This window comes from Populus alba, chromosome 1 (assembly GCF_005239225.2).
Source record: "Populus alba chromosome 1, ASM523922v2, whole genome shotgun sequence".
In the NCBI taxonomy this organism is placed as follows: Eukaryota; Viridiplantae; Streptophyta; class Magnoliopsida; order Malpighiales; family Salicaceae; genus Populus; species Populus alba.
The window spans coordinates 35407758-35431409 of NC_133284.1; the positions used below are offsets into that span (position 1 = coordinate 35407758).

The window sequence follows — 23652 nt, forward strand, 5'->3', positions numbered from 1 at the left end:
ATAAAACTACTTTTTTATGTACATCTCATTTCTATACCGTGAAAGATCAAATGTTGTCATAATTTTTTGACACATAACTCTACTTTTCAAATTTCTCCCAAAAGATTTCTCAAACAAAACCCTCTCCAAAAAAGCTCACGTTTGATTGTACTCTCCAAATTATTTAAAAAAAACAATTCGTTCAAATGGCTTTCCTTTGTTCTCTATTTTTTATCGTTCTCAAGAAAAATCCTTTATGAAAACTTGTTTAATTTCTAATTTTCTCCTTTATATAAATACCTTTTAATTATAATATATATTTTCTTATATTATACCTTTACTATATATCTTGAGTAAATTTAATAGAACTGTGATGAAAAAGGTGACAGTGTTATATAGCATTGGGATAATTATCAATACCCCTTGTATAAAAACCTCTAATCCAGGAAAAAAAAAACTATCAATATGTTTTTATATAAATTTGTTTTCTCAAATCTCAACAATTACTTCACCACTCCATTGATGAAACTCATCAAGGCCACCATAACATAAATTATAAAAGATAAGCAGCTCAAATAAATAATTAAAGATGGACTTCTTCAATAGAAATTTAATAAAGAATAGGTATTTTATAGGCAGAGGTTGGACAAAAATAAGGATGTCCAACCAAACTATTTCTTGCCATGTTCTATGCATGCACCAAACAACAACTCAACAAGTGAAGTTATCTCCTCCAATCTTCTACAAGTACCCTATTAATCACTCCAACATTTTTCTGTTTACAGACTTGGATTAGACTTCTTGACAAAATCTATCTACTGTTAAGCTCCACATATTACCATGGTTTAAGGAGGTTTTGGTAATGGTAGTAACCCACACTCATGAATATCCATGTTATGTCTTTTAACAGCTGACCGAGCAGTCAGGGGATTAATTAACTAGTTCTTGGGCCATCTAGAATTCACTGCAACAAGAAGGCAACTATAAGTCAACAAGTCCATTTGTTGTGACGACACTGATTTTCACTAGCAAGGAAAACACAGCCTAAATTATAACAAATTGATGCCAATCTCAGAGGAATGGAACTAAATAGATCTCCACCCCTAAGGCAACTAGGATTCTGAAAAACAGAAAATAAAAGTTCACGCATCTAGATAAAGAGCACATACATCTCAGAATCCTTTCCTATCCCATCACAGCAGATATCAGGTAGAAAGACTCCTCTAATGGAACCTGACTGTACACCAAAGAGAAGCTAAACCAAAGATCATATATTGTCCCAGCAGAAGTTGCCTGGGCGCGATAGTGATGCAAATATTCTGAAGTTTCACTCCATCCATATTGCACCAAATGACCGTGAACAATACATCTCTACTAATGATTATAGGTACAGAATGATATGATAGTAAAATCAGCAAACTGACCAGAACACCCAGAAAGCAAGTACAGAATACAGACGGACCCTTCACTGCATTCAAGTGCTCAAGGATTGCATCACCTGGGATATGCATTTGCACAGCCTTACAATCCTTGAAAAGCCGATTCTAAGATTATCAACAGCAGCTTTTACTTGAGCTGAGAGTGACTCGGGCAACAACTTGTGTGCTCCATTAGTAGAAGCTTGTAACTCATATGGAATGGCTGCTAATGGATAAACTCCACTGTTTCAAAAACCATGTCATCAGACAACGCAATCATTAGACATAGTAAATGTCTCTGTAAAGAGTAGCAATATTGTTACAAATGAAGACAGCATATGAAAGTAGTGATCGTAGGCCACAGGTTACAGGTCCAAGATCCTCAAAGTGGTATATGATTTAGATTCATTTATTTTCCCAATACTACCTACAATTGCTGAAGTTAATGCATAATTTGTTATGAAACTTTCTTTGTAGTGAAAAATAAATCCAATACAAGAAATGACAGATGCCCTTACCATTTCACAACAAAATAATTTAATGGAAATGCCTAAAACAGGCTGGGTTAAAATTTACACAACAATCAACTCAAATGATCTGCTTTTTTTTATTTTTGTAAATAATCTGATTTGCATTCCCAATCATGATGCGTACTGTGAAACAAAGCTCAGCTCCTGGTTGGGATGTGTTTCAACAATTCTCATTTTGCCTTTAACAAGATGAGCATGGACATCAACAACAACACTCTCACAAAGATAATGGTTGCAATTATTAGAAGGTTGATAAAATGATTAATTTTCTAACAGTTAACATTCCTGTTACATGGAGGATTGACACATCCAAACGAGTGTATTCAGCAGATTAGCCAATAAGTCCTATGATGTCCCTGTTGATGATAAATAGAATCATCACATAAGAATCACATTACAAAACTACAATGATCAAACCAACCGAAATCGTGTCAGATTATTGGGCTCACATAACATGCAGGTTTACTAGTAAATTATTTCTAGGAATAATACACACACATGATTAAAGTAAACAAGTGCATGCTAAAATTATAGCATCTTTCTTTGATCTGGTATGATGGTAAAGGTTTCAAGCTGGGACGTCTTTTGAGTTTTGGGAGTAGGCAATTGATACAAAAATCAGAAGGGTAAGCCTCTATACAGACTAACCCCCTTTGGACCTACTTAAGATTGTATGCTAGACCAACACTGTGTAAATAGACCAACAAGGTGATGGGACATGCAGAAAGTAAACAGCTGAAAGCATTCTCCACTAAACATGTAGGAATGCAAAACTAGATAAAAAAAAAAAATGTTGTTTATTTTTGCATACAGAATATTCTATATCTATTATCAATTATAATAATATAATTAAGCAAGTGCATTGAAGTTTGCAAGACCTTTTCAACATGAAAAAGGAATGAACAAGCAGGTTTACCGATTCAAACATGCCATGTCAAGAGTCACTACCACCTTCCAACCAGTGTTAAAATCAACGAAACAAAGCAGCAGATCAAGCTTTTCAACTGCAAAAAAAATAAAATAATAATAATATGTAATATACCATACCCAAGCAGAGCAGACTAAATGCACATGCTTCTATGGCATGTTCAAAAGGCATAAACAATCAAGAAATCACACAGATGCAGGAGGTTCAATGAATCAACTGCATCAATTATTAAATAAATTTTACACAAATAAGATAATCATCACTAGAGGATTATAGGAAACCAGGATGCATGTGTTGAATACGTAAACATTTCTATGATCACCAAGTCACCTTGTAAGGCAGCAGGACTAACAGAAAACAAAGAGTGCATCACTATGTAATGCTTATTGATTTGCATGTTTCCATCCCAAGTATGGTGGCATTGATTACTGCACAAACACAACTCTATTGTCTTGTACCAATCATCAAGATTCAAAGGGCTTTACCCAGGTTCAAAATTGATCTTGTTCACGGCAAACTGCAGTAATGACTGAAAGTCATTCGACACTCAGATTCAATATTGATCCTATGAATGTAAACCTAACAGCTCAAGATTTGATTTTAGTGCTGCAACATGTAATGCAGACAACCTTCATCTTAAGAATATAATTCATTTGATCAGGTTATAGATCCCAAACCCACAAGTAAATGAAGACATAGGAGAGGGATTGGAGATGAACATGGGGGGTTGTTTATACCAGATGGAGAAGAAAAGCTTGTCTTAACCAGATTTCTGATTTCTATTTGTGCCTGCTGTACTTCCTCAGTCACATCTAGTAGATTACGCAATAGTGAACTGGTAACCTGCATCACAACAATAATAGTTAAGGATTTAAAACATCAACTGCTTGTAAGAATAACCCAGATGGGAAACAAAGAAAATTAAACACAGAAAGTGCACATGGCATACATTTCAGCTGTAATTAGATTGGAAGTTTCCGTGTAAGCTAAAAGACATAATAGCATCCAAAGAGTCTCAATGCAGGATATAAAAGAATTGAATGCAAATAATACCATGACGTACTTGTGTTTCTTGAGCCAGAATTTTGGAGCCCGCATACTTCTTAGTAGTCTCAGAATTTAGAGCATATGAAAATGCTACACAAGCATCCATATTAGGGAAGATCTAATGAACAAGAAACATTTTTAGGAATAAGTGCTGAAAATTAATTGAACATATAGAATACAATTTGACTTGATTACCTTCATGATGGTTGTGTGATTCAATTGGTTTGCAATAGATATACTACGGGCCGGAACAGCATCTATTGTGAACCTGTTTTTCATAAAACAAAAGAACACACTCAAGTATATGAGCAGTTTATATCTCAACCACAGATTTTCAACCAGGAGAAAAGTTTCAGCAAAGAAGGAACCTTTGGCTGATGAAGCCATGGTAGTTGAGGACAATATTTAGTTGACCATTCCTGCTCCTCAGATCCTCAACTTCCCACAACTGAGGAAATAGATGACAGGATTTGTCTCTCAATAAAATAAGATATTTAAATTCAAGCAGTAACAAAGGTCATTACAATAGTTGAAAGACCTGCAAATCCTTGTGTATGAACCTGCAAGAGGTTCTCCTCTTCAGATGATCATTAACTAGTGCAATAGTCTCGCCACAGCTTTGCTCGCCTTTCATTTTGCAGTAACTATGGAAAGATTTGGTTAAACTCTTTATATTCCTATCCAAAGCTTCAGATTCATGCCTCATTGTGATTACTTTCTCATTGGAATCCTGCCAGACAATAACAAGAGCATCTCCTTCAGAAACTTGAAGTTTAGTTGACATGCGCAATCAGAATGGGTACAAATCAAGTCTATCGGGCAAGTTCAATTTGGATTTTTGGCCAATCACAATTTTTTATAATTTTTCCTCGTGCAATTAACTAAAACATTAATTATAAGTCATTTCAGCCATGGATTTAAAAATTATGGAATATTCAAATAATTTTTCAATGTTTGCACTGCATTTCCATAATTCTGTCAATCCACTTTGTAATAAAATGAGTTTATAAAATTCTATTACTCTGCTAAGACTGACTGTGATCTTTTTAATCAAATTGGACTATTTTCATGGAACAGAGGGAGTGCAAACATCTATCCTATAAAATGGCATGCACTAACCATATAGCCTCAAAAGGGGACAAACCACTATGATGCGGTACAAGAAGAATAATTTTCAAGATATTTTTAATTTTATTAATCCTGAGGTATTTCTATTATTTAGGAAGTACTCTTATAGTAATATTTGCAGTAACAGGGTTTTATTATTGTTATGACTTTATTATTATTAAGATTCTATTCCCTATTTAGTCAGTACTCTTCTAGGGCTTTTTTGTGTGCATATAAAGCATCATGCACTGTATCTGAAGGCAGTTCATGAATGATAATAAGATATCATCATCAGTTAAATGAAGACTTTGTGTGGTCACTTTAAGAGGTGGATCTTCCTCTTTGTTTATCTGCTCTTGTGGATTCAACAATTCCTTCATGGATTTGAGGTTTATATATCTTCTTTTCTACCTTATCTATCCTACATCAATTTTGGCAGCAGCCATATTCGATCCCATCCCTGAAAGAACCATTGAGCAAAAAAGAAAAAAACCATCGCTGCAGTCTAGGCAACAAAAAACAAACACCTTCTGCTGCTGCAATTTCAACTCTAGGTGCTATTAAATTTTAATGACCTTTGTTTGAAGGACGTGATGCCACTGTTTAATGTTATCTAATTCTATAGTGCTCTTGTTGTCCTTTTTTTTTTCTTTTCCAATTAAGGCATTATAATTGAAGTTCTGGAAAACAAAAACAAATCTTAGTTAACAAAACAGAATAAGAAAAGGCCCGGGGGGGGGGTGTCATGGGTGCCAGAAATTTGGAAAATCTTGAAAGTGGACTGTATCAGCTTAGGGTTGAGATAAGAATGACATTGGCTTATGTGACTCAACATACTCAAAACAGTATGCTTGGAAAGTTTTTGGCTCAATAACAAAATCAAAACTATGATATCATGGTGAATGGTATTGACAAAGAACAAGTTTGTCATGAGGAGCATCAAGAAGAAACACCCATCAAGTTGAAGAACAGGTATATTATGCTGGAGAATGTAGGTTCCACCATTAAAGATGTATGTTGAAGAAGAGAAAGTTGTCTGATCAAATTGACTTCATTATTCCATGCAAGTTTAATGGTGCAGTGGTTGAAAAAAATAAATTGCCACAGCCATCATTGTTTACAAACATGTCCAAGGACTATTAATCTCAAGTTCAAGGGTGTGTGCAACTTCAAGCTTTGGATAAAAGAATCAAACTTGTGGTACTTCTCAAACATTTTAAATTGGAGGATTGGATTTTCTCCATCCAGATGAGAATGGTGTGGTACAACAAGAATAATTTTCAAAATATTTGCAATTTTATTAGTTGTGATATTTTGTTATTTTGGAAGTTCTATTTTTGTAATACTTGCTATGATCAGGATCTTGTTATTATTCTTATGAACAATTTTCACCATCTGGTGACAACTGACGAGGAAAGTATTCAATGTTTGCTATCTAAGTTCTTAAAAGACCCAAAAACTGACATTTTAAATCTCCAGAAAGCAGGTTGTTCCCATTAATTCCTTGGAAAGCTCTTCGTTTGTGTTATAAGATACTATGAGAAATTTCCATAACATTGTTTGAGCACCAAATCTTTGATCATTCTCATTTTCTTTTCTTCTTTTGGGTAATACCAGGTGCATACAGAAATGAAATAACAAAACAAAAGTGATAAATAGTGCACTTCATGGGCTGAAGGGCATATAAATCAATGCATATCTTAAAATTGATTTTATACCTCTATTTTTCTGCCATTTTTATCCACGCATGAATTTTGAAGATTATCATCAACTTCACCAGGCACAGAAGGATGCCAGATACTGTTGGACTTCAAAATCTTGGATTCCTGAATTGCAGAGCTCAGTTGCTGTGCTCTTTTCTGCATGGAAGATACCAGGCAGGGGATTAAGGATATGGATACCCTAAGAATGGAAAACACAAAAGAGGAAACATACCAGCAGTTTCTCACGCTCGGCAGACATTAATTGTAGTCTTGCCCTTTCAAACACTAACTTGGAAAGCACTGATCTTGTTTCATCTATTCTGCAACAACATCCACTCAACATTGTAAGCAGTTATGCTAAACCATGCCATCCAGTAATATAAGAACCAATGACCATCCGCGTCCATGACATATTAACAACATGATGAGTAGCCACCTTTTACTCCTAACTTCACTGGACAGATCGCATGTTTTCTGTAGAACCAATGGAAAAACAGTGTTATCAGGCAAATGGTTAGCTTGATTTGTTATCACTGTCATAAGAAGAAATGATGGAGCTAGATTTTTTTTACCATCCCAAGAACCGATTAGAACCATAAAATGTCAGAGTCAATTTAATAAGCATACCTGAGGCTGAATTTGGGAACAAAGCATCTCAAACTTCTTAACCTTCTGCAGGTGAACCAAAATATCTTGCAACACACCAATCTACATAATGAAACAGAAAAGAAAAGAAACATAATCACATAGGTATATGCAGAAAGGCAAAAATGTGGGTATCACCAATGCCTATCACGTTTTGAATTCTACATTACCACTTTAATATTTAGCTTATCAATTGATGGAGAGAGCAACTGTTTTGTGTCCCCCGAGAATTTTAGTGAAATCTGCAAGGTGTAAACAAAGTTAGAGAGAATCCAAAAGATAAAGGGTGAGATTATACCAAACTACTTTGTGGTATTGTAGACACTAAAATTGGAACAAGCTAGAAAGAAAAGGCCCCAGTGCCATTGCCTTTTTTGTGTTGTGCCACCTTGTGTCTTCTGAATAACATAACACTCCTCAAGGGTTTGTTCCGTTATCTATTTGCTATCAAGGAATGATTTTCTTAAAAAATCTCCTAGTTTTTCTGATTAAATCATGCATGTCTACCATTCATTTATACTTCTATGGCAGTAAAATTTACTGTTTCTCCTATGGTCAATCTACCAAAAAAAAAAAATACTGCCTTTAATGTTAAAGAGTACAAAGTAACTTTTGTGGACAAAGTAATGGAACAAACCACTGGGAAGAAAACACCCCAGCAGAAACCACTACATAAAAGGTGAAATTGGGCCTAACCACAAGGTGCAAGACCGAATTCACACCTATGATAAATGGTACCTCAACTATTGACAAATTGACCATAAGCAGGTACAACAATATAAGGGAATAGTAACATCTATACATACATCAGTCCAATGTTTCACTGTCGAGTCATCTATAACCATCTCCCTATCATTGATGCTTTCATAAGACTCCAGCATGGACTCCATATCAGAATGCGCATTCCTATTTTCTGGGCTCCTTTTTATCCTCCCAATTTCTTCTGCATGTTCTGCATCCTCAAGAACTGATTCTCTAATTCTTCTTTTTCGACCAGAAGAACTCTGAATATCCTGTGCAGGAAACTGGGTCCGTAAATTATGGAGTCCCACGTGAGCGTGTTTGTGTCTGTGTGTGTGAGAGAGAGAGAGGGAGGGAGGGGGAGGGGGAGAGAGAGAGAGCTCTATGACCTTAGGTGGCGAGCCATTTACATTCTTAGGACTGTAGACGGAAGCTGAAGTGTACAGAGAAGATTCATTTCTTTCCCCAGGAAGTTCCTCTTCAGAATGTCTCAGGTCAGGAGCAACAATTGGGATATTCATGTCTGGCCTTACTGGATGAATATTTGAGGCATCCCTCTCCCTCAAAGGAGTTTGGAAGTTCAATGGAGATTTAGATGCACTATGCTTATTCTGAAGATAACTCTGCCTGTCATCCACCCATTTCACTTGAGAACTGTCTTCCGAATAATTAATATCAAGAAGTGAACCAGATTGTGGTTTCCTTTCAGCAAACCATGATAACAATTTGTCAGTTACTGCAGTGGCATGGGCACTGATGGAAACATTACCTACTGAATTCTTGTCTTGATTGGAGCCACCGCTAACAAGTTCATCAAATGTCAGTTGCTGCTTCATGTCGCCAGAGAGACTTTCTTGATGTTGTATTGGTGATGATAACCCCTGATCCAAAACCTTCAATGGAGGAGAAACAAAATTATCAGATGCTTTGGTTGTTTTCAGAAGATTTGCGAAATCCACTTTGATCTCCACTGATGAGGAGGCGGATTCAGGGATAACTGATGTCCTGTCCACGGATTTCTTGGCCAAAATATGTGGTCCGACTTCCCTCTCCTTGGAAAGAATACACGCAGACATGTGCATAAGAGATTCCCCATCTTCTGAAAGGCTTAGAGTTCCTCCACTGTTAGTCAAATTATCAACATCACTTGGAGCCACAGTACCATAGCCAACTATGTTCCTTAACCTTAACCTCTCATGATCTCTGTCCTTCGGGTCAATGCTAGAGAAACGTTTTTCTAAGTTCATAACTGGGGAATCCACCTGTTTGCTAGTTTTATCTGCTTTGTTGTTTTCTTCCACCACTGAATTGAAAGAAGTTGCAGAAGAAATGAACTTTGATAATCTGAGTTTGGATATTTCAATTCTATCTTTCAAACTAGACACAAGGGGAGAAGGCTGAATCCCACTGCTTTTTAAGTTTGCCTTGCTTAAAAAGGAATCTGGTTGTTTCGGTGAAGGTGTCGCATATGATAATTGTCTACAGGAATTAGAAGCATCAAAAAATATCTCCTGCCTTCTTTTAGCAGACAAAGAAGATATGGAACTGTGTTGTTGATCAGAATTATGATCAGTGCTGTATTGATTTCTTCTATCCTCAAAATAATGATCTTTAAGAATGTCAGCTGAATGTTGTCTGGATTCATGTTTTTTTTATGAATCGAGCTTCAGAACTTGAGTATCCATATTAGATGTGATGCCGATACTAGCAGCAGGCAACTCCACATACATTGCATTTGCAGCTTTACTGTGGTCCTTATTCACCTACAATAGGGAAAACAAAAACTGTGCATAAACAACCATCTTCATTTTGTAAAAGACAAGAATGCATATCAGTAAATGTTGAGCAAAATTGTGAATCTTCATGATCACTTAGAGAAAATGCAATAGGGAAACCACGTCAACACAATCTGTGAAACACCAACTAAACACCTAGAAATGGTTAGCCAAGAGTTGTCCAGAACAAAACCATGCCCACATAATCATATCTCAACCCTTAAAGACAAAATGAAAAGATCATGCAGAGAATTTACAGAACAAATCCAGGCCACTAATTGTAAAAGACCGCCTATGCAGATTAACTTATTGAATTCATACAAAAGAAGGAACCACCGAAATGGAGGATCCAACCCACAAGAGAAAAATCTTACAGGCATCATCTGATTAGGAGTTTGTAATTTGCTCATCTGATTGGGAGTTTGTATTTTGCTCAGCTGATTAGGCATTTGCAGTCCACCCAGCTGATCAGCAGTTTGCACTTTGCTCAGCTGAATAGGGCTTTGTACTTGGTGATGAGTGAATGCATCCACTGCCACACCTTGAGTTCTATCAGGAGTGCTGCACTGGCCAGCATTGGTGCTCACAGAAATGACATTTGCCTCCTCCAATTCCATGCTGGCCACAGATACTCCCTTGGTAGATATGTCAAGCATGTCAAACTTGCCAACTTTATCTTCGCAATCCTTTCTATCCATGCGACTGCTCTTATTCTCATCAAACATAGAAACCTCACTCCTCTCCAACAATTTCACATTACTAGAATCAGAAAGTAAACCAGATGTCGCTTGCGGCTCCTTCATAGCTTCTGATAAAAGTGCTTCCAAACCAGGAGAAAGTTTCCCATAGTCATAACTCTTCAAGTTTTCTCCCACAAGACTCATATCATTTGAATCTCTACCCCCACTACCTTGCACAAAACCAGAAACATTCTGCGAAGTTACCTTCTTATCTTTTGTCAGTACCATGGAACTCCCTGGAGCAGAAGGGGTGGTAATATTCGAAGGTGTTTTCTCTTCCGCAGCGACACGAACCTCAGTGGGTGTCTTAAACTCTTCTCCAGACACTGACCTCACAAGACTTCGGTAATGCATTGAAAATGCAGTCGAATCCATGGTAACATCAAGATTACAATCCGATGCACCAGAATCAGATAATCTTCCAGCTCTAATAAAACTCGCTGACACAGGCCCAAAAAAGTTGTCCTCTACAAAATGTAACGGCAACAAAAATTCTTCAACATTTTCCCCAAAAATATTTGTTATTCACTATTCAAACAACAATGACCTAAAAAAAGCAAGTAAAATTGCAACCAAATACTAATAAAAAATAGAACAAACCATCGTTACAAGAAGCAGAGCCAACGATACTGCTGCCTCCCGGAGACGGCGACTCGACTGGCCGAAAAAACGACTTCCTGGAATTGATCGAATAATCGTTATCGTCATCATCGGCACCAGTGGGAGATGATATTTCTTTAGAATCATCGCTATCCGCGAGGTCACCGAAAAAAGCACGAACTTCATCGTCTGTGTCGGATATGGGGGATTTCGTGGAAGGGGGGTCAGGAGGGGTCTCGTATTCATCGTCGCGCTTGAAGATGTGGACGGAAGTGATCTCGCGGTCAGCGAAGCTCACGCGCCGCGACCGTTTCTTCCTGAGAGCGATGGTTTCCTCGTCGGTGTTGGAGTTTTGGCTGGGATCTTCTATAGTTGCCGGATTTGATGCCATTTGGGGGGGTTAGGTTTTTTGCAGAGTGGAAATGAAATGCCAGAGAGAGAGAGGGAGAGAGAGTGGCGTTTGATTTTTTGTGTGCAATTGTGCGCGGGAGAGTTGGTGTTTTGTTACCGTAGCTTTTAATTTTACGAAGTAATAAGTAAACTACGTACCAGTTTGCAATCGTTTACTTACCAGTTCGTAACAGTTATTGTACGTTGTAATTTTAAATGAGAGAAAATAAGTAAGTAACTCCATCCATTTTATTTTATTTGTGGTTGGCCTTTTATGATTTTTTATTTATTTTCAAATTTCTATAAATTATTTTATGGGACATGCTTGAATTATATAAATCTTTTTTTGCTATTATTCGATTTTTCAATTTATTATTGATTGATTGATATAAATTTAAAAAAAACTAATCATTATAATAAAAAAAAATACATATAATATATTCTACTTTTGTATGCATCTTCAAATTAAATTTCCCAATCTCGTTGATTTAAATATATTACAAATTAAGTGATAGTTTGGGCATGCTTCTTTTTGGTCATGAGCATCATTTCGATGCTTTTTGGCTTTCTAAAAATTATTTTTTTAAATTTTTATATATTTGTTTGCTAATAAAAAAATTAATTAATAAAAAATATTGTCCAATTAAAAAAAATATGGTTTGATTTTCAGGAAAGTATTTTTTTTTTTATTTTGGATGGAAAACATTTTCCAGAATATATGAAAAATTTATAAATTTTATATTATTTATTGATTATAATAAATTTGATCCTCAAACTTTTAATTGTTATATATTTTGTTTTGAATTTTTTTTTTAATTTCACTCCTAGAATTTGATTTGATTTGATTTGATTTTTATATTAACTTTTATCTTTATTTTTATAATTGTTATTTGTTTTTCTCTTATTATTTTTTTAATTGAAATTTTTTATCTATCAAATTTGGTTCCCATTCTTTTGATTATTACTTATTTTATTTGAAATAATTTATGAAATTATTATTATTATTATTATTATTATTATTATTTCATCATCTTTTAATTCTTTTATATGTTAGATTTAATCTCTATTATTTTTATTGTTATTTATTTTACTTGAGATAATTTATGAAATTAGATTTGTTTTTTTTTTTCAATTTCATTCTTATTCAACTTTTGAATTTGTAAGATTTGCTTCTTATTATTTTAATAAACTTGAAAAAAAAATATTAATAAGTTATTTTCCAACTTATTTTTTCATGATATAATCAAACACTAGAAAGTATTTTCCATAACACTACCAAACATCAAAAAATAATTCACTTTTTAGGAATTTATTTTCTACAAAACCACTTTTCAGTAAAAAACTATTTTCCATCAAATAAATGGGGCATTAATGTTTTTGACATGTGCCCTGCCAAATAAATATAGTTATTAGATTGGGGTTGACATGAGAGGATAAATTGGGATTTGAGCAACCTAGTGTCTTGGCTAGGTTGGAAAAAAGCCAAACTTGGGTAAGTAGTTGACTCAGAAAGACTCGGGCGGCCTGCTAAGTAAACCAGCAACTCGAGGAACCCGATGCAACCCACAATGGACCTTTTTTTAAAAAAAAAAGGAAACCAAAAATTAATATACAAATAACAAACCTAATGTATTTTTTCTAAAGATGAAAGATATTTGCTTGTGTAGGTGTTTCCCGAACCAAAATAATTTTTTCCACAAACAAAAAATCAATTCACAAAAACCTAGCCTCACATACTTTGTTGGAACAAACCTAGATTGACATTTTTTTTTAACAAGTATTTTTTTTTCTCAACCAATAAAAAAATCAATTCACGGCCTTACATATTTTTCCAAAGATGTTCCACATGACAAAGTAGTGTCTAGTAGAATTTTTTTGCAGAAGAGTTGAATTGATGGTTTTAGTTTAAGGACCAAAAACAAAAGGTTCATAAAGTATAAGCGTTGCCTCACACGGGGAGTAATCAGAGGTTTTTTTCTTGCTCGGTCCAACCTTATACAAATGAGCCAATTACCCTTTCCTTGTTGATCACTAACTCATATTAAAGTTCACTATATAAACACAAGAAGATAGTTTTATTTTATTTTAATATGGGATTGGATATATATATATATATATATATATATATATATATATATATATATATATACACTCACAAGAAGAAAGTTGTGTTTTTCCAACGTGTAATAAGAAATCTTTTTTGTTTAAATATTTCAACTTAAAAGGAGAAGATAATATATTTTTGATGCATGATAAAAAAAATATTTTGAAATAATCTTTTAAACTTTATTATTTAAAACATACATCTTGGCATCCACATTAATTATTTCTTAATTTTTTTCATATAATATACTAAAACCTCAAATATTTTTTTTTAAATTTTTTTGGATTGACTTGAGTCAACTTGTGTGACTTGCTTCTAATTCTGCTTTTCTTTAAAGGTCAACCCATTAGACTTGGGACCTGACCCTATGGTCAGGTCAACCCTCGAGCCGGGTTTAATAGCAATCCAAAAAAAAGCAGAACCAAAAGCGTTTTCAAATAGGCACTAAAAAAATATGGTGTTTTTATTATAGATCACCCCACAAGGCACTATTCATTTCAATGGCACTTTCTTTTCTTTTCTTTCTTTTTTTCTAATTAATATTTTTAAAATTTTAATTTCATCTATCAATATTTGATTTATTGAGTATTGAATTTTATGATTTATTTTAATATACTTTCTACGAGATTATCATAACCTCATGATCTAGATTGTGGGTTTAGCGGATTAACCTCTTCTTTTTTTTTCAATTTTATCCTTCAACATTTGGTTTGCTAAGGATTGTTCTTCATGATTTTTTATTTTTTTTTTACTTTTCATGGAGTCATTTAAGCCTCAAGACTTAAGTCATGGATTTTTGCAAGTTAATCAAGTGACTCGGTTGTTTTTCTTTTTTTTAATTGATTTTTTTTTAATTTTACCCTTCAATATTTTATTAATTGAAAATTAGGCTTATTTATTTATTTTGGTTTGCTTTATATGAGATTATTCCGATTTCATTATCCTAATCACGAGTTTGACGAGTTAATCCGGGTTGATCCAGGTAACTTTTTAAATTGATTTTTTTTTTAATTTTATCTTTTAATATTAGATTAATTAGAAATTATGTTTTATAATTTATTTCAATTTGCTTTGTACATGGTTATTTTAGCCTCTTGACCCAAGTCGTGAATTTGGTGGGTTAACCAAGGTTAACTTAGATTGTTTTTTTTTTTTTGTGTGTTTTATTTATATAAAGTTATCTCGATGTCATACCATTTGTTATGGGTCTAATGATTTAAATCGGGTTGGTTTTTTTATAATTTATTTTTTTTTAATTTTATCATTCAATATTTGATCGACTAGGAATTAGTTTTCATATTATTTTTGGATTTGATTTTTTATGAAGTTAACATGGTCTTATAACTTAGGTCACATATTTAGTGGATTAACCCGGGTTAAATCGGTTTGTTTTTTAGATATTTTTTTAATTAATGTTTTTTTAATTTCATCTTTTAATATTAATTTGATTGAGAATTATGCTTCATAATTCATTTTAATTTATTTTATATGAGGTTATCATGGTTTTATGATCAAGATTGCGTGTTCAAATAGTTAAATCTAGATTGATCTAATATGTTATAATTTTAATATTAAAATAATATATATTATTTTAAAATTGTTTTAGTCAAATTAATTAGTTTTTTATTCATCATTCAAATTGTCTTGGCACAACGTGGAGAAATAGAAAACGTTTTTCATCTAATATTCCAAATTCTAGATATAAATAATACAAAGGTAACTGATGAATGTATAATTTTTTAATTAAAATTATAATGCCTTCTACCGATTGGAAAAAAAATAACCTTTTAAAAAAAGGGAAAAAAATGATCTAAACTAGGAGACAGACATTACAAGAGTAAATTCCACATTTTCTACGTTTTGTTATTCTCATCCCCACAACCAAACAAGTCATGAACAAAACATTTTGTCATGTTTATAAGACATGAAATCAATCAAGTTTGTAATAAAAATGTTTTTATTGACATGAAATCAATCAAGGGAGGACTAAAAAGAAAAAAAATCAATCCATCAGGCGGCACCTTTTGGTGCATTATTGTCCAGCCCAGAAAAAGAAATTGCTTGATGTTCATGAAGCTGGCCGGAATAGAGGTGTACGACAGCATTTTTCTTGTCTCTTGCTTTCTATTTCCTTACAACTTCTTGTGAAATTTTGAATGTTATGAAGAGATATTCTACCCTTTTGGAGGACAAACTGATGAGCATTAGATTCTTGTGGCAAATTTATTTCTGAATGATTACAGACAAGGGAAGCATTGACACCAGAATAAGAAGCGGTACTAAGCAAAGTTCATAGCAGAATGTCATGGGTATAATTCTTCACAGTCAGATTTCTGAAAATCATTCTTTTTCCAGGCTTTAAAACCTGCAGGACAGATTCGGGTGCTATCAAACTTCGATTCGAAGGATTATATTGCCTCCCCATATGATCCCAAGTCGATCATTAAGGTGGATGATGACCTTAGAAAGCTCTTTCGAGGAATTGAACTTCCTCGTGATATGCTTGACATTGAGAAGTATCTCCAAATGAATGGGATGATGCCAGCTTCCAACACTTCAAAGAGGAGGGAAGCAGCCCAGGTGAAGGGCATTTTCTCAGAGAAAAAGATCAAGAACAAGAAGCGTGGGATCAGAAAGATCCATAACCTGGCCAATCCACATCTTCCAGAACTTTATGAAACCTCGGTTCTTGATACTTCAGAAGTAGATTGCTCCATTGTTGAGCTGAGGTTTATTCGCAGAGATGCACTGCTTTCACAAGGAAAGTTGCTGCATGAGTCCTCAAATGAAGTTGATGTAGATAGGCTCTAGAGTTTGCACTGATGTGTCTTGCTTGTCAGAAGTTTACGTATATACGTTCGTATCAGTCATTTTTTGCATTTTGTTTTTATTCAAGTGTAATCTTTTATCCCTAGTTACTCTAGCAACCTACACTAAACAATTCCTCATGAACAATGAAAATGTAAATGCTTATTTTTAGATTGGGATCAAAAGATATTTCGTTTTTTTTAAAAAAAAAGTGTGATAATTGAGTTTTATTATATTAAATAATTGAGCATGGATTCCATTCCAAGGACCTGAGCCTTGTGACGAGTGAACTATTCTCAATCTTTTATATTGTTTTATACTTATGTAATTATTTAACTAGTCTTGAGGAAGGCACTTAACCTGGCTAGGAAGTGGATCTCTTTCCTCAACACTTGTCGATTCTGACTAAATTAGCTTTCACATATTTAATACAAGGGTTTCTGGGAAACCATTTTTGTTATCTCCATTACTAACAGTATACCAGTTCTCACCCATGGTTACACCAGCATGAGCAGCCCTTGGAATCACCAAATCATGTTGAACTCGCTTCAACATCTTGTTTAGTGATTGAAAATGGTCTCTTTATATCCAGATCTTTCTCTTGAGCCTTTGCTCCTATTGCACACAGCACAGTAGGACAACGCAAATCAGCTGTGAAATGGATTTTTTCTACTGGAACTCTTCCGCAAGAAACTCCATGATGGTATTCAATCTCACCATCGCCAGATCCTTGTGAAGCCTTGCAGTAAATGCTATTAAAGCTGAATAGATGCTTCTTCTTGAGCTGTTTGCTTGGTTTCTCCACACATCTCTAATTTTATAGGAGTTGCAGCCACTTGTAATCTGCCCAACAGCAAGTATGGTCATCAAGACAAGCACTGGGAGATAGATTTGCAATTCAACAGGAGAGGTGATAGCGACAAAAAGAGGAGGAAATGAAGAAAAAGCACCAGCTAGTTGACTTGGAATTTTATGTAAAAAATAGAGGCAGGTGTGAAGAAGCCTTTGATAATTGGATCAAGCAACCTGCGATGAAGATGGAGCAAAACCTCTCAATCAATACCATGAAAAATGATTTAAATGCAATGCTAAGAAATTTTAGTGTCCCAGCAGCTGCAAGTGGATGGTTAGTTGCTTATCAAATTTCTCTGCCACGCGGTTTTCATATCATCAATAATGAGATTGCCTATGCTACTCTGGCTGAGCCAATTTCTAGTCTCTACTGCCCAATTTAATGATGCTGACACAGAGAGCTCAATGACTATCAAATGCAAGCAAAGACAGCCTTGAGCTATTAAAAACCGTTTGGGAACATTATTGAAACCGTGTTTTTAAAAAATTTAAATTTTTTTTCTGCTAAAATTTAATACGATTTTTATATTTTTGATCGTTTTGATGTGCTGATGTCAAAAATAATGTTTAAAAAATAAAAAAACATTATTAATATGCATTTCAATACGAAAAATTATTTGAAAAGTAATCACTATTATACTGTCAAATACACTATGAAATGGAGACGCAGTGCATATTAGGCAGTTTTTGAGGATATATTTGTCTGCATAGAGATTGAAAAATCGGAAGTGCTTATCTACCTAGTTTCCAGGGGGTGCATACTTTCTACAGGATGAAGATAAGATGAAAATTTATAAGAAATCCAGCAGCAAAAATACAATCCACCTAACCTGGAGAGTTGAAAAACAAAACTATTTACAATAATTTCTTGTTGAACTATCATGGCTACCTAATGATTTATACTAATTTCTAGCATATACATTGCGCCAATTCTCTCGAAGCTCATCATGATAATCTCTCAGCTCCTTCAGTTTTTGCTCCAAACGAACTTTTAGAACAGGCAGTGCACGTTGAGGATCTTCGTTGAATTTGCGGAGTAAATCAAGACCCTGATCATCATATAAACGTTCGAGACATCTTAAAAAGATATCCCGATTCCCTTTTTTGAATTTGTCATGAGGGATGCCTTTTTCCAATTCATCTGCGTATTCAACAGCTGAGCTAAACCAGCCAATTAGCATGTCCATCTCATGTCTATTATCTTCACATTCAAACAAGATTTCCTCGTTCTCGTCGATGTTCCTGGAGAAGAAGTCCTCAGTTCCTGGAGGCGCCAACAATAATCGATCATTCAACTCCTGCAATTCGGGCTGCATTCTGTTGTGTTTAGGAGGATCACGATAGTCTTTTGGAAGATACAGATAACTAGGGGTACACCTTATGCACTGAGAGAGATCAAGTTCTCGATTTGACGTATAGAGATACTTCCCATTCTTTTTGTCCCTTTGTTTGCATCCCCTTGTTTCAATCTTCTGCCCTTCATCCTCTTCCTCATCTTTTTTCCTGGATACATGAACATTCTCAGAGTCTGCAACATAACGCTGGAACTCATCCATGAGATCAGGATGCTTTCCAATCACAGCAGCTATCCTTTCTTTCCATTCATCCTTTTGAATCATTCGATTGGTGTAGTAGAAAATCGACTTTAAGAATTTATAATAGCTGTTCTCACATGATAGCCTCTTCCGAACCTTCTCGAACAAGCAGAGTCCATCCTGCCGGAGCTTTTTTATGACCACCCTGTCATATGCTTTCTCCCCGTATCTTCCTGCCTTCTTGACAATATTTCTTTCCGCACCTTTCTCTACACCCACCTGATCAATCTTTTCAGGCTGCTCCTGCTGCTGCTCGCCGGTCTGAATTGTAACTTTTCTGCCGTTGGTCACATCTTTATCTTGAGAGTTTGGATCACGAGATGCTCCTGAAGTTGTTTCAGAAGCTCGCACGAATCTATAAAAACCCTCTAGTAAATCAGTATCGTCTCCACACAGCGGGACAATAACTTTATAGAGATCCCTCCTGTCCTTTAACTGTCTTAAAACCTTCACATGATCATCCCAGACCTTTCCGCCACGCGTCCTCTGCTTGTCTATAAAATTCTGTAACAGCATTGTTTTCTCTGCTAAAACAGCCGCAGCTTCCTCCTTATCCTTATCCTCTACCTCTACTGTCTCATCTTCATCGTCATCGTCATCGTCATCGTCATCGTCATCAAGGCTAAATCGACGCGAGGGCGGCAAAAATAAGTTGAACCCATGTATCAGGTCACAATGACCTTCAAGAATCTCCCTCACTCTTGCCAAGACATCATCAGATACGTTTTCTATCCTCCCTGAAAGCTCATCTGTTAGAGCCATGACATCTTTCATGACCCTGTAAAAGCTAATTAATTTTTCTGGCTGGTCTTGGAACCTGGCTCTTAGTTCCTTGATATAGGTTTTGGATTCGCCATAATAATACCTCTGTGTCTCCATCTCTTTCACCCTCTCAACGATTTAACCAAGTGAAAAACGGAAGAAACAGAATCCGTCTTTTGTTTTAATCTCAATAAGAATGTGTGTGTATATATATATAAGCAAACCATAGGGGTCCTGGAATTCTGAGCTTCTTGCAACTCTACGAGCATCAGGACACTGGCAACTTATGTATAGAACGGTTCTTTCTAGGGTCGTTTCAGTTTCTTGTTGGGATGTGTTTTTGGGTTGGGTCTCGGGTTGGTCATGAGGCCTTAAGTGCTTGGTATTGTGATTGAAAAATGTTTTTTTTAAAAAAAAATTATTTATTTTTTTACTTTAAATTACCATGTTTTTTTATGTTTTTAGACCATTTTGATGTGCTAATGTAAAAAATAATTTTTAAAAAATAAAAAATTTATTTTAATGTGTTTTGGAATAAAAAGCACTTTAAAAAATAATTCATATCACACTTTCAAATACCTTATTTTATTTTGGATAATCTTATTTTTTGTTTTTTTTGTTTTTTTATGTGTTTCTAACCATCCACTCATTTTTTATATATATTATTCATTAGTATTACAATTAATATATATTATTTAGATGATAGTAAAAGTAAAATTATTTTTTTAGCCCTCGAATTAATCAATTTTAAAACAAATGATTTTAGCTTCTTATGTTTATTTGCTGCTGTACATGAGAAAAAAGAAAGAAAGAAAGAAATAAGTCTAGTTTTTCTTATTGTAAATCTAGAAAGTACTTTATTTCACTCATATTACTATCAAATTTAATTAATCAATTCAAATAATAAATAAAAAATTAAAATATATATTCAATTAATTCCATCATCTTCTAGAATAAAGGGAACCGTAAAAATTTATGTTTCCCACCGCTAAATTTTTATATCAAGATTTATTTAAAATATAATAATAAATTATTTAATTAACAGTAATAACAGGGCTTGATATAAAATAATATTTTTTATTTTTTTAAAATTTTATTTTAAAATAAACATATTAAAACAATATAAAATTATAAAAAAATTTCACTCAACAAACAAACGCGATTTTCGAGTCAATTACTTTCTTTTTCCCACCGATGCTTGAAGCAACTTGGATTGTGCCTTTGCTGGCCGCTGCCTTTTCTATTCTATTTCTCTGTTTGTGCTCCAGCTGAGCAAAGGTTAATCAAAGTTTTGACTTCTACTTTCTTGCAGTGTTTCTTGCACGGCCGCCGTGACAGCAACGGGTTCTCTGTGGAATCATAGACGTTTTGAGGATAGCTTCCACGAGGAAAGAAAATGATCAATTGAAACGTTCCATAGCTAGAGAGGGAGAGGGAGAGGGAGAGGGAGAGGGGGAGAGAGAGAGAGAGAGGAACATGTCTAAGACATACGGGAGAAAAACCAATAAATTGTAATTTCTCAAATCAATGTTAAGAATAATTAATCCTTGACCTAATCTTTTACCATCTAATAAAGGCCATCAAATTACGAAAGAACATACAAATCTTTGAGGATGAACAATTAATTAATATTCATAGGAATCTGGGAATTTGGAGCATAAGATGCCAGCGGAGTTGGTTCATAAACAGGCATGAATTGTCGAAACCTCTCTAGCAAATCAGGATCGTCAATGAACAGCTCAACAACATCACTGCAGACATCATCGAAGCTTCTCTTCTGGCTTGTCGACAGCAGAGTCTCCTTGAAAGCTTCATAGACCTTCTCGCCTCGCATCTTCGCTTCCTTTATTAAATCCTTAGCATCTTGAAATGCAGATAATACTGCTCCCTCCGCCGTGACCGGCTCAATCTTCACCCCATCATCAAGGCTGACTCGGTGAGAAGGAGGCAAGAAAAAGTTGAGCCCATAAATGAGGTCGTTGTGACCTTCAAGAATTGCCTTCAGTCGTGCTGGGGCGTCGTCAGGTAAGCCTCCGGGGCCGTCAGGCCGGACTCTTTGAGCCATGATGTCAATCATGACCTCGTAAAAGCTATCGAATTTCTCAGGCTGGTCATGAAACCTAGCTTTTAGTGCTCTGATGTAGGTTTTGGAAGGGTCAGAACAATCACCATGACTCAAATCTCCGTTTTGCTTCATCTTTCTCGAAAAACAAAGAAGGGAATGATTTACAGAGGATGTTTGCAATAGTCTTAGAATCTTACGTAAATAGTCTTAGAATCTCCTTGTCCTATATGGATAAGGACTCTTATGCTTGCAATGTTTACCTTTTCAACAAAGGAGACAGAAACTTCTTTGAAATATACCTTTTTCAAAGCAGACTCGGCTGCTGTTTGACCTCCACTTTTAGTCTTTCACGGCATGCTTCCTTTGTATTTTAAAAATATTTTTGAAAAAAATTATATTATATTTTTTTAATTTTAAATTGATATATATTTTTAATATTTTTAGTTTATCTTTTCAAAAATAATTTTTTAAAAATAAAAATATATTATTTTAATATATTTTTAATTAAAAAACACTTTGAAAAGTAAATTATTAAACATTATTCTTTTTCTTTTCTTTACACGTGTGATCATTGTAATTACATCAAATAAAAATTCAAAAATATATATTTTTTACATGTGTGTATTTGCAAACTAATAATCAAATGCTTATAATTATATTCTATATAGTATTTCATTTACAATTTATTTGGGTCATACAAATTCTTACTTTATGAATTACAGTGAGCTCTTTGAATATAATTTATTTAGTTGATTTTTTTTTTTTTTACAGAGACTTGAGAGGATGAAGGAATTGCTTTTGTCACGTTTTTTTTTAAAATAAAATCACAAATAAATATACCTTTTTTAAATTATTTTATTTTAAAAAATAATTTTTAAAATATGATATTTTCTCTGAACAAAATTTACTGTGCTGCATTGAAAAAAAAATTAGGCAAACAATATTTTAACCATAATATCAAAGAAACACTTGCACTGATGAAACAATGTGAGCTGGATGGATAGATGATGTGCTGGGCCTGGATAAGGCACTTGATGTTATATATTATCACCAGATTTTACACGGCCAGGCTTTCAGCTTTGTAGTGAGTAGACGTACGAAAGCTAAATGCGGCCTTGGGATTTTATTATAGTTTTCGACAAGGTTGTCAATTTCATTCCGTTCCGTTTGGAATGGTCAAAATATTTCATATTAATTCAAAAAACAAAATAAAACGGAACAAATTTCATCTCATTTTAAATCTCGGCCCGTTCCGGATTTTTCGGCCAAATTCCGGCCGAAACGTTCCGATTTCATTTCGCATGTTCCGTTTCGGCCAAAAAATTATTGAATCAAATTGAACATTGCTCAATTTCATTAATTAAACCACCCGATTATAAAAAACTTTTTTTATTATTATTTTCAATAGCAATGATATTAATAATAATATTGAAACTTATTATTACTATTTTCATTAACAATGATATTAATTTTTTAAAATTAGTTTTATCATTAATATATATGGTTTATATTACTTTAAGTTAAAGATCTATTTAATCTTTACTATTTAAAAATATTTTAAATTTTGAAATTATATTTGTTTGGCATTATGTTTGTATTGCATAATTTATAATTAATTTATCTTGAATTTGAATTATGTTCGTGGAATATATATATATATATATATATATATATATATATATATGTGTGTGTGTGTGTGTGTGTGTGAACAGTACAATCCCGAAACGGCACGCCGAAACACTCCAAAACTGAAACATTTCGTTTCAATTGAAAAAACAAAACACCTACCGAAACGGAATTGACAACCTTGATTTTAGATATAGATTATTAGAGATTATAACAGTGAAATTATATTAGGACATT

At 34.1% G+C, this 23652-nt stretch overlaps 4 protein-coding genes across 5 annotated transcripts; all 4 read right to left on the minus strand.

The window, feature by feature from the left end:
- Positions 1-1114: 1114 nt before the first annotated feature.
- LOC118055241 (uncharacterized) lies at positions 1115-9354 on the minus strand. 2 transcript variants are annotated; one of them, XM_035067075.2, is made up of 14 exons: positions 8488-9354; positions 8164-8370; positions 7528-7599; positions 7340-7420; positions 7149-7186; positions 6945-7032; positions 6728-6868; positions 4441-4632; positions 4271-4350; positions 4098-4170; positions 3919-4020; positions 3593-3698; positions 2844-2931; positions 1115-1640 (listed from the first exon to the last, which is right to left on the minus strand). In XM_035067075.2, the coding sequence occupies exons 1-14, from the start codon at positions 9343-9345 to the stop codon at positions 1454-1456; spliced, it is 2313 nt and encodes a 770-aa protein (XP_034922966.1). In that variant the 5' UTR covers positions 9346-9354; the 3' UTR covers positions 1115-1453. The 2 variants fall into 2 exon arrangements, 1 of the variants encoding a protein (XP_034922966.1); XR_012168272.1 differs by lacking the exon at positions 1115-1640 and having other exon boundaries at positions 3909-4020.
- A 366-nt stretch (positions 9355-9720) lies between these two features.
- LOC140954765 (uncharacterized) lies at positions 9721-11708 on the minus strand. The gene is made up of 3 exons (XM_073405515.1): positions 11214-11708; positions 10248-11080; positions 9721-9861 (listed from the first exon to the last, which is right to left on the minus strand). The coding sequence occupies exons 1-3, from the start codon at positions 11602-11604 to the stop codon at positions 9751-9753; spliced, it is 1335 nt and encodes a 444-aa protein (XP_073261616.1). The 5' UTR covers positions 11605-11708; the 3' UTR covers positions 9721-9750.
- Positions 11709-18269: 6561 nt separating this feature from the next.
- On the minus strand, positions 18270-19841 carry LOC118055392 (paired amphipathic helix protein Sin3-like 2). Its single transcript, XM_035067288.1, has one exon. The coding sequence runs from the start codon at positions 19839-19841 to the stop codon at positions 18270-18272; it is 1572 nt and encodes a 523-aa protein (XP_034923179.1).
- A 1373-nt stretch (positions 19842-21214) lies between these two features.
- Positions 21215-22044, minus strand: LOC118055240 (paired amphipathic helix protein Sin3-like 1). The gene has a single exon (XM_035067074.2). The coding sequence runs from the start codon at positions 21919-21921 to the stop codon at positions 21346-21348; it is 576 nt and encodes a 191-aa protein (XP_034922965.1). The 5' UTR covers positions 21922-22044; the 3' UTR covers positions 21215-21345.
- Between the last annotated feature and the right edge of the window lie 1608 nt (positions 22045-23652).

Coding starts and splice junctions, on each gene's coding strand:
- LOC118055392 (XM_035067288.1), bottom strand. CDS start 19,841: ATGGAGACACAGAGGTATTATTATGGCGAATCCAAAACCTATATCAAG.
- LOC140954765 (XM_073405515.1), bottom strand. CDS start 11,604: ATGGCATCAAATCCGGCAACTATAGAAGATCCCAGCCAAAACTCCAAC. Junction 11,081..11,213: donor CTCTGCTTCTTGTAACGATG/GTTTGTTCTATT, acceptor TACATTTTGTAG/AGGACAACTTTTTTGGGCCT. Junction 9,862..10,247: donor CTCCTAATCAGATGATGCCT/GTAAGATTTTTC, acceptor TCCCTATTGTAG/GTGAATAAGGACCACAGTAA.
- LOC118055240 (XM_035067074.2), bottom strand. CDS start 21,921: ATGAAGCAAAACGGAGATTTGAGTCATGGTGATTGTTCTGACCCTTCC.
- LOC118055241 (XM_035067075.2), bottom strand. CDS start 9,345: ATGAACTTAGAAAAACGTTTCTCTAGCATTGACCCGAAGGACAGAGAT. Junction 4,633..6,727: donor AAAATGGCAGAAAAATAGAG/GTATAAAATCAA, acceptor ATTGTCTGGCAG/GATTCCAATGAGAAAGTAAT. Junction 3,699..3,918: donor TTCTGGCTCAAGAAACACAA/GTACGTCATGGT, acceptor GTTGTGATGCAG/GTTACCAGTTCACTATTGCG.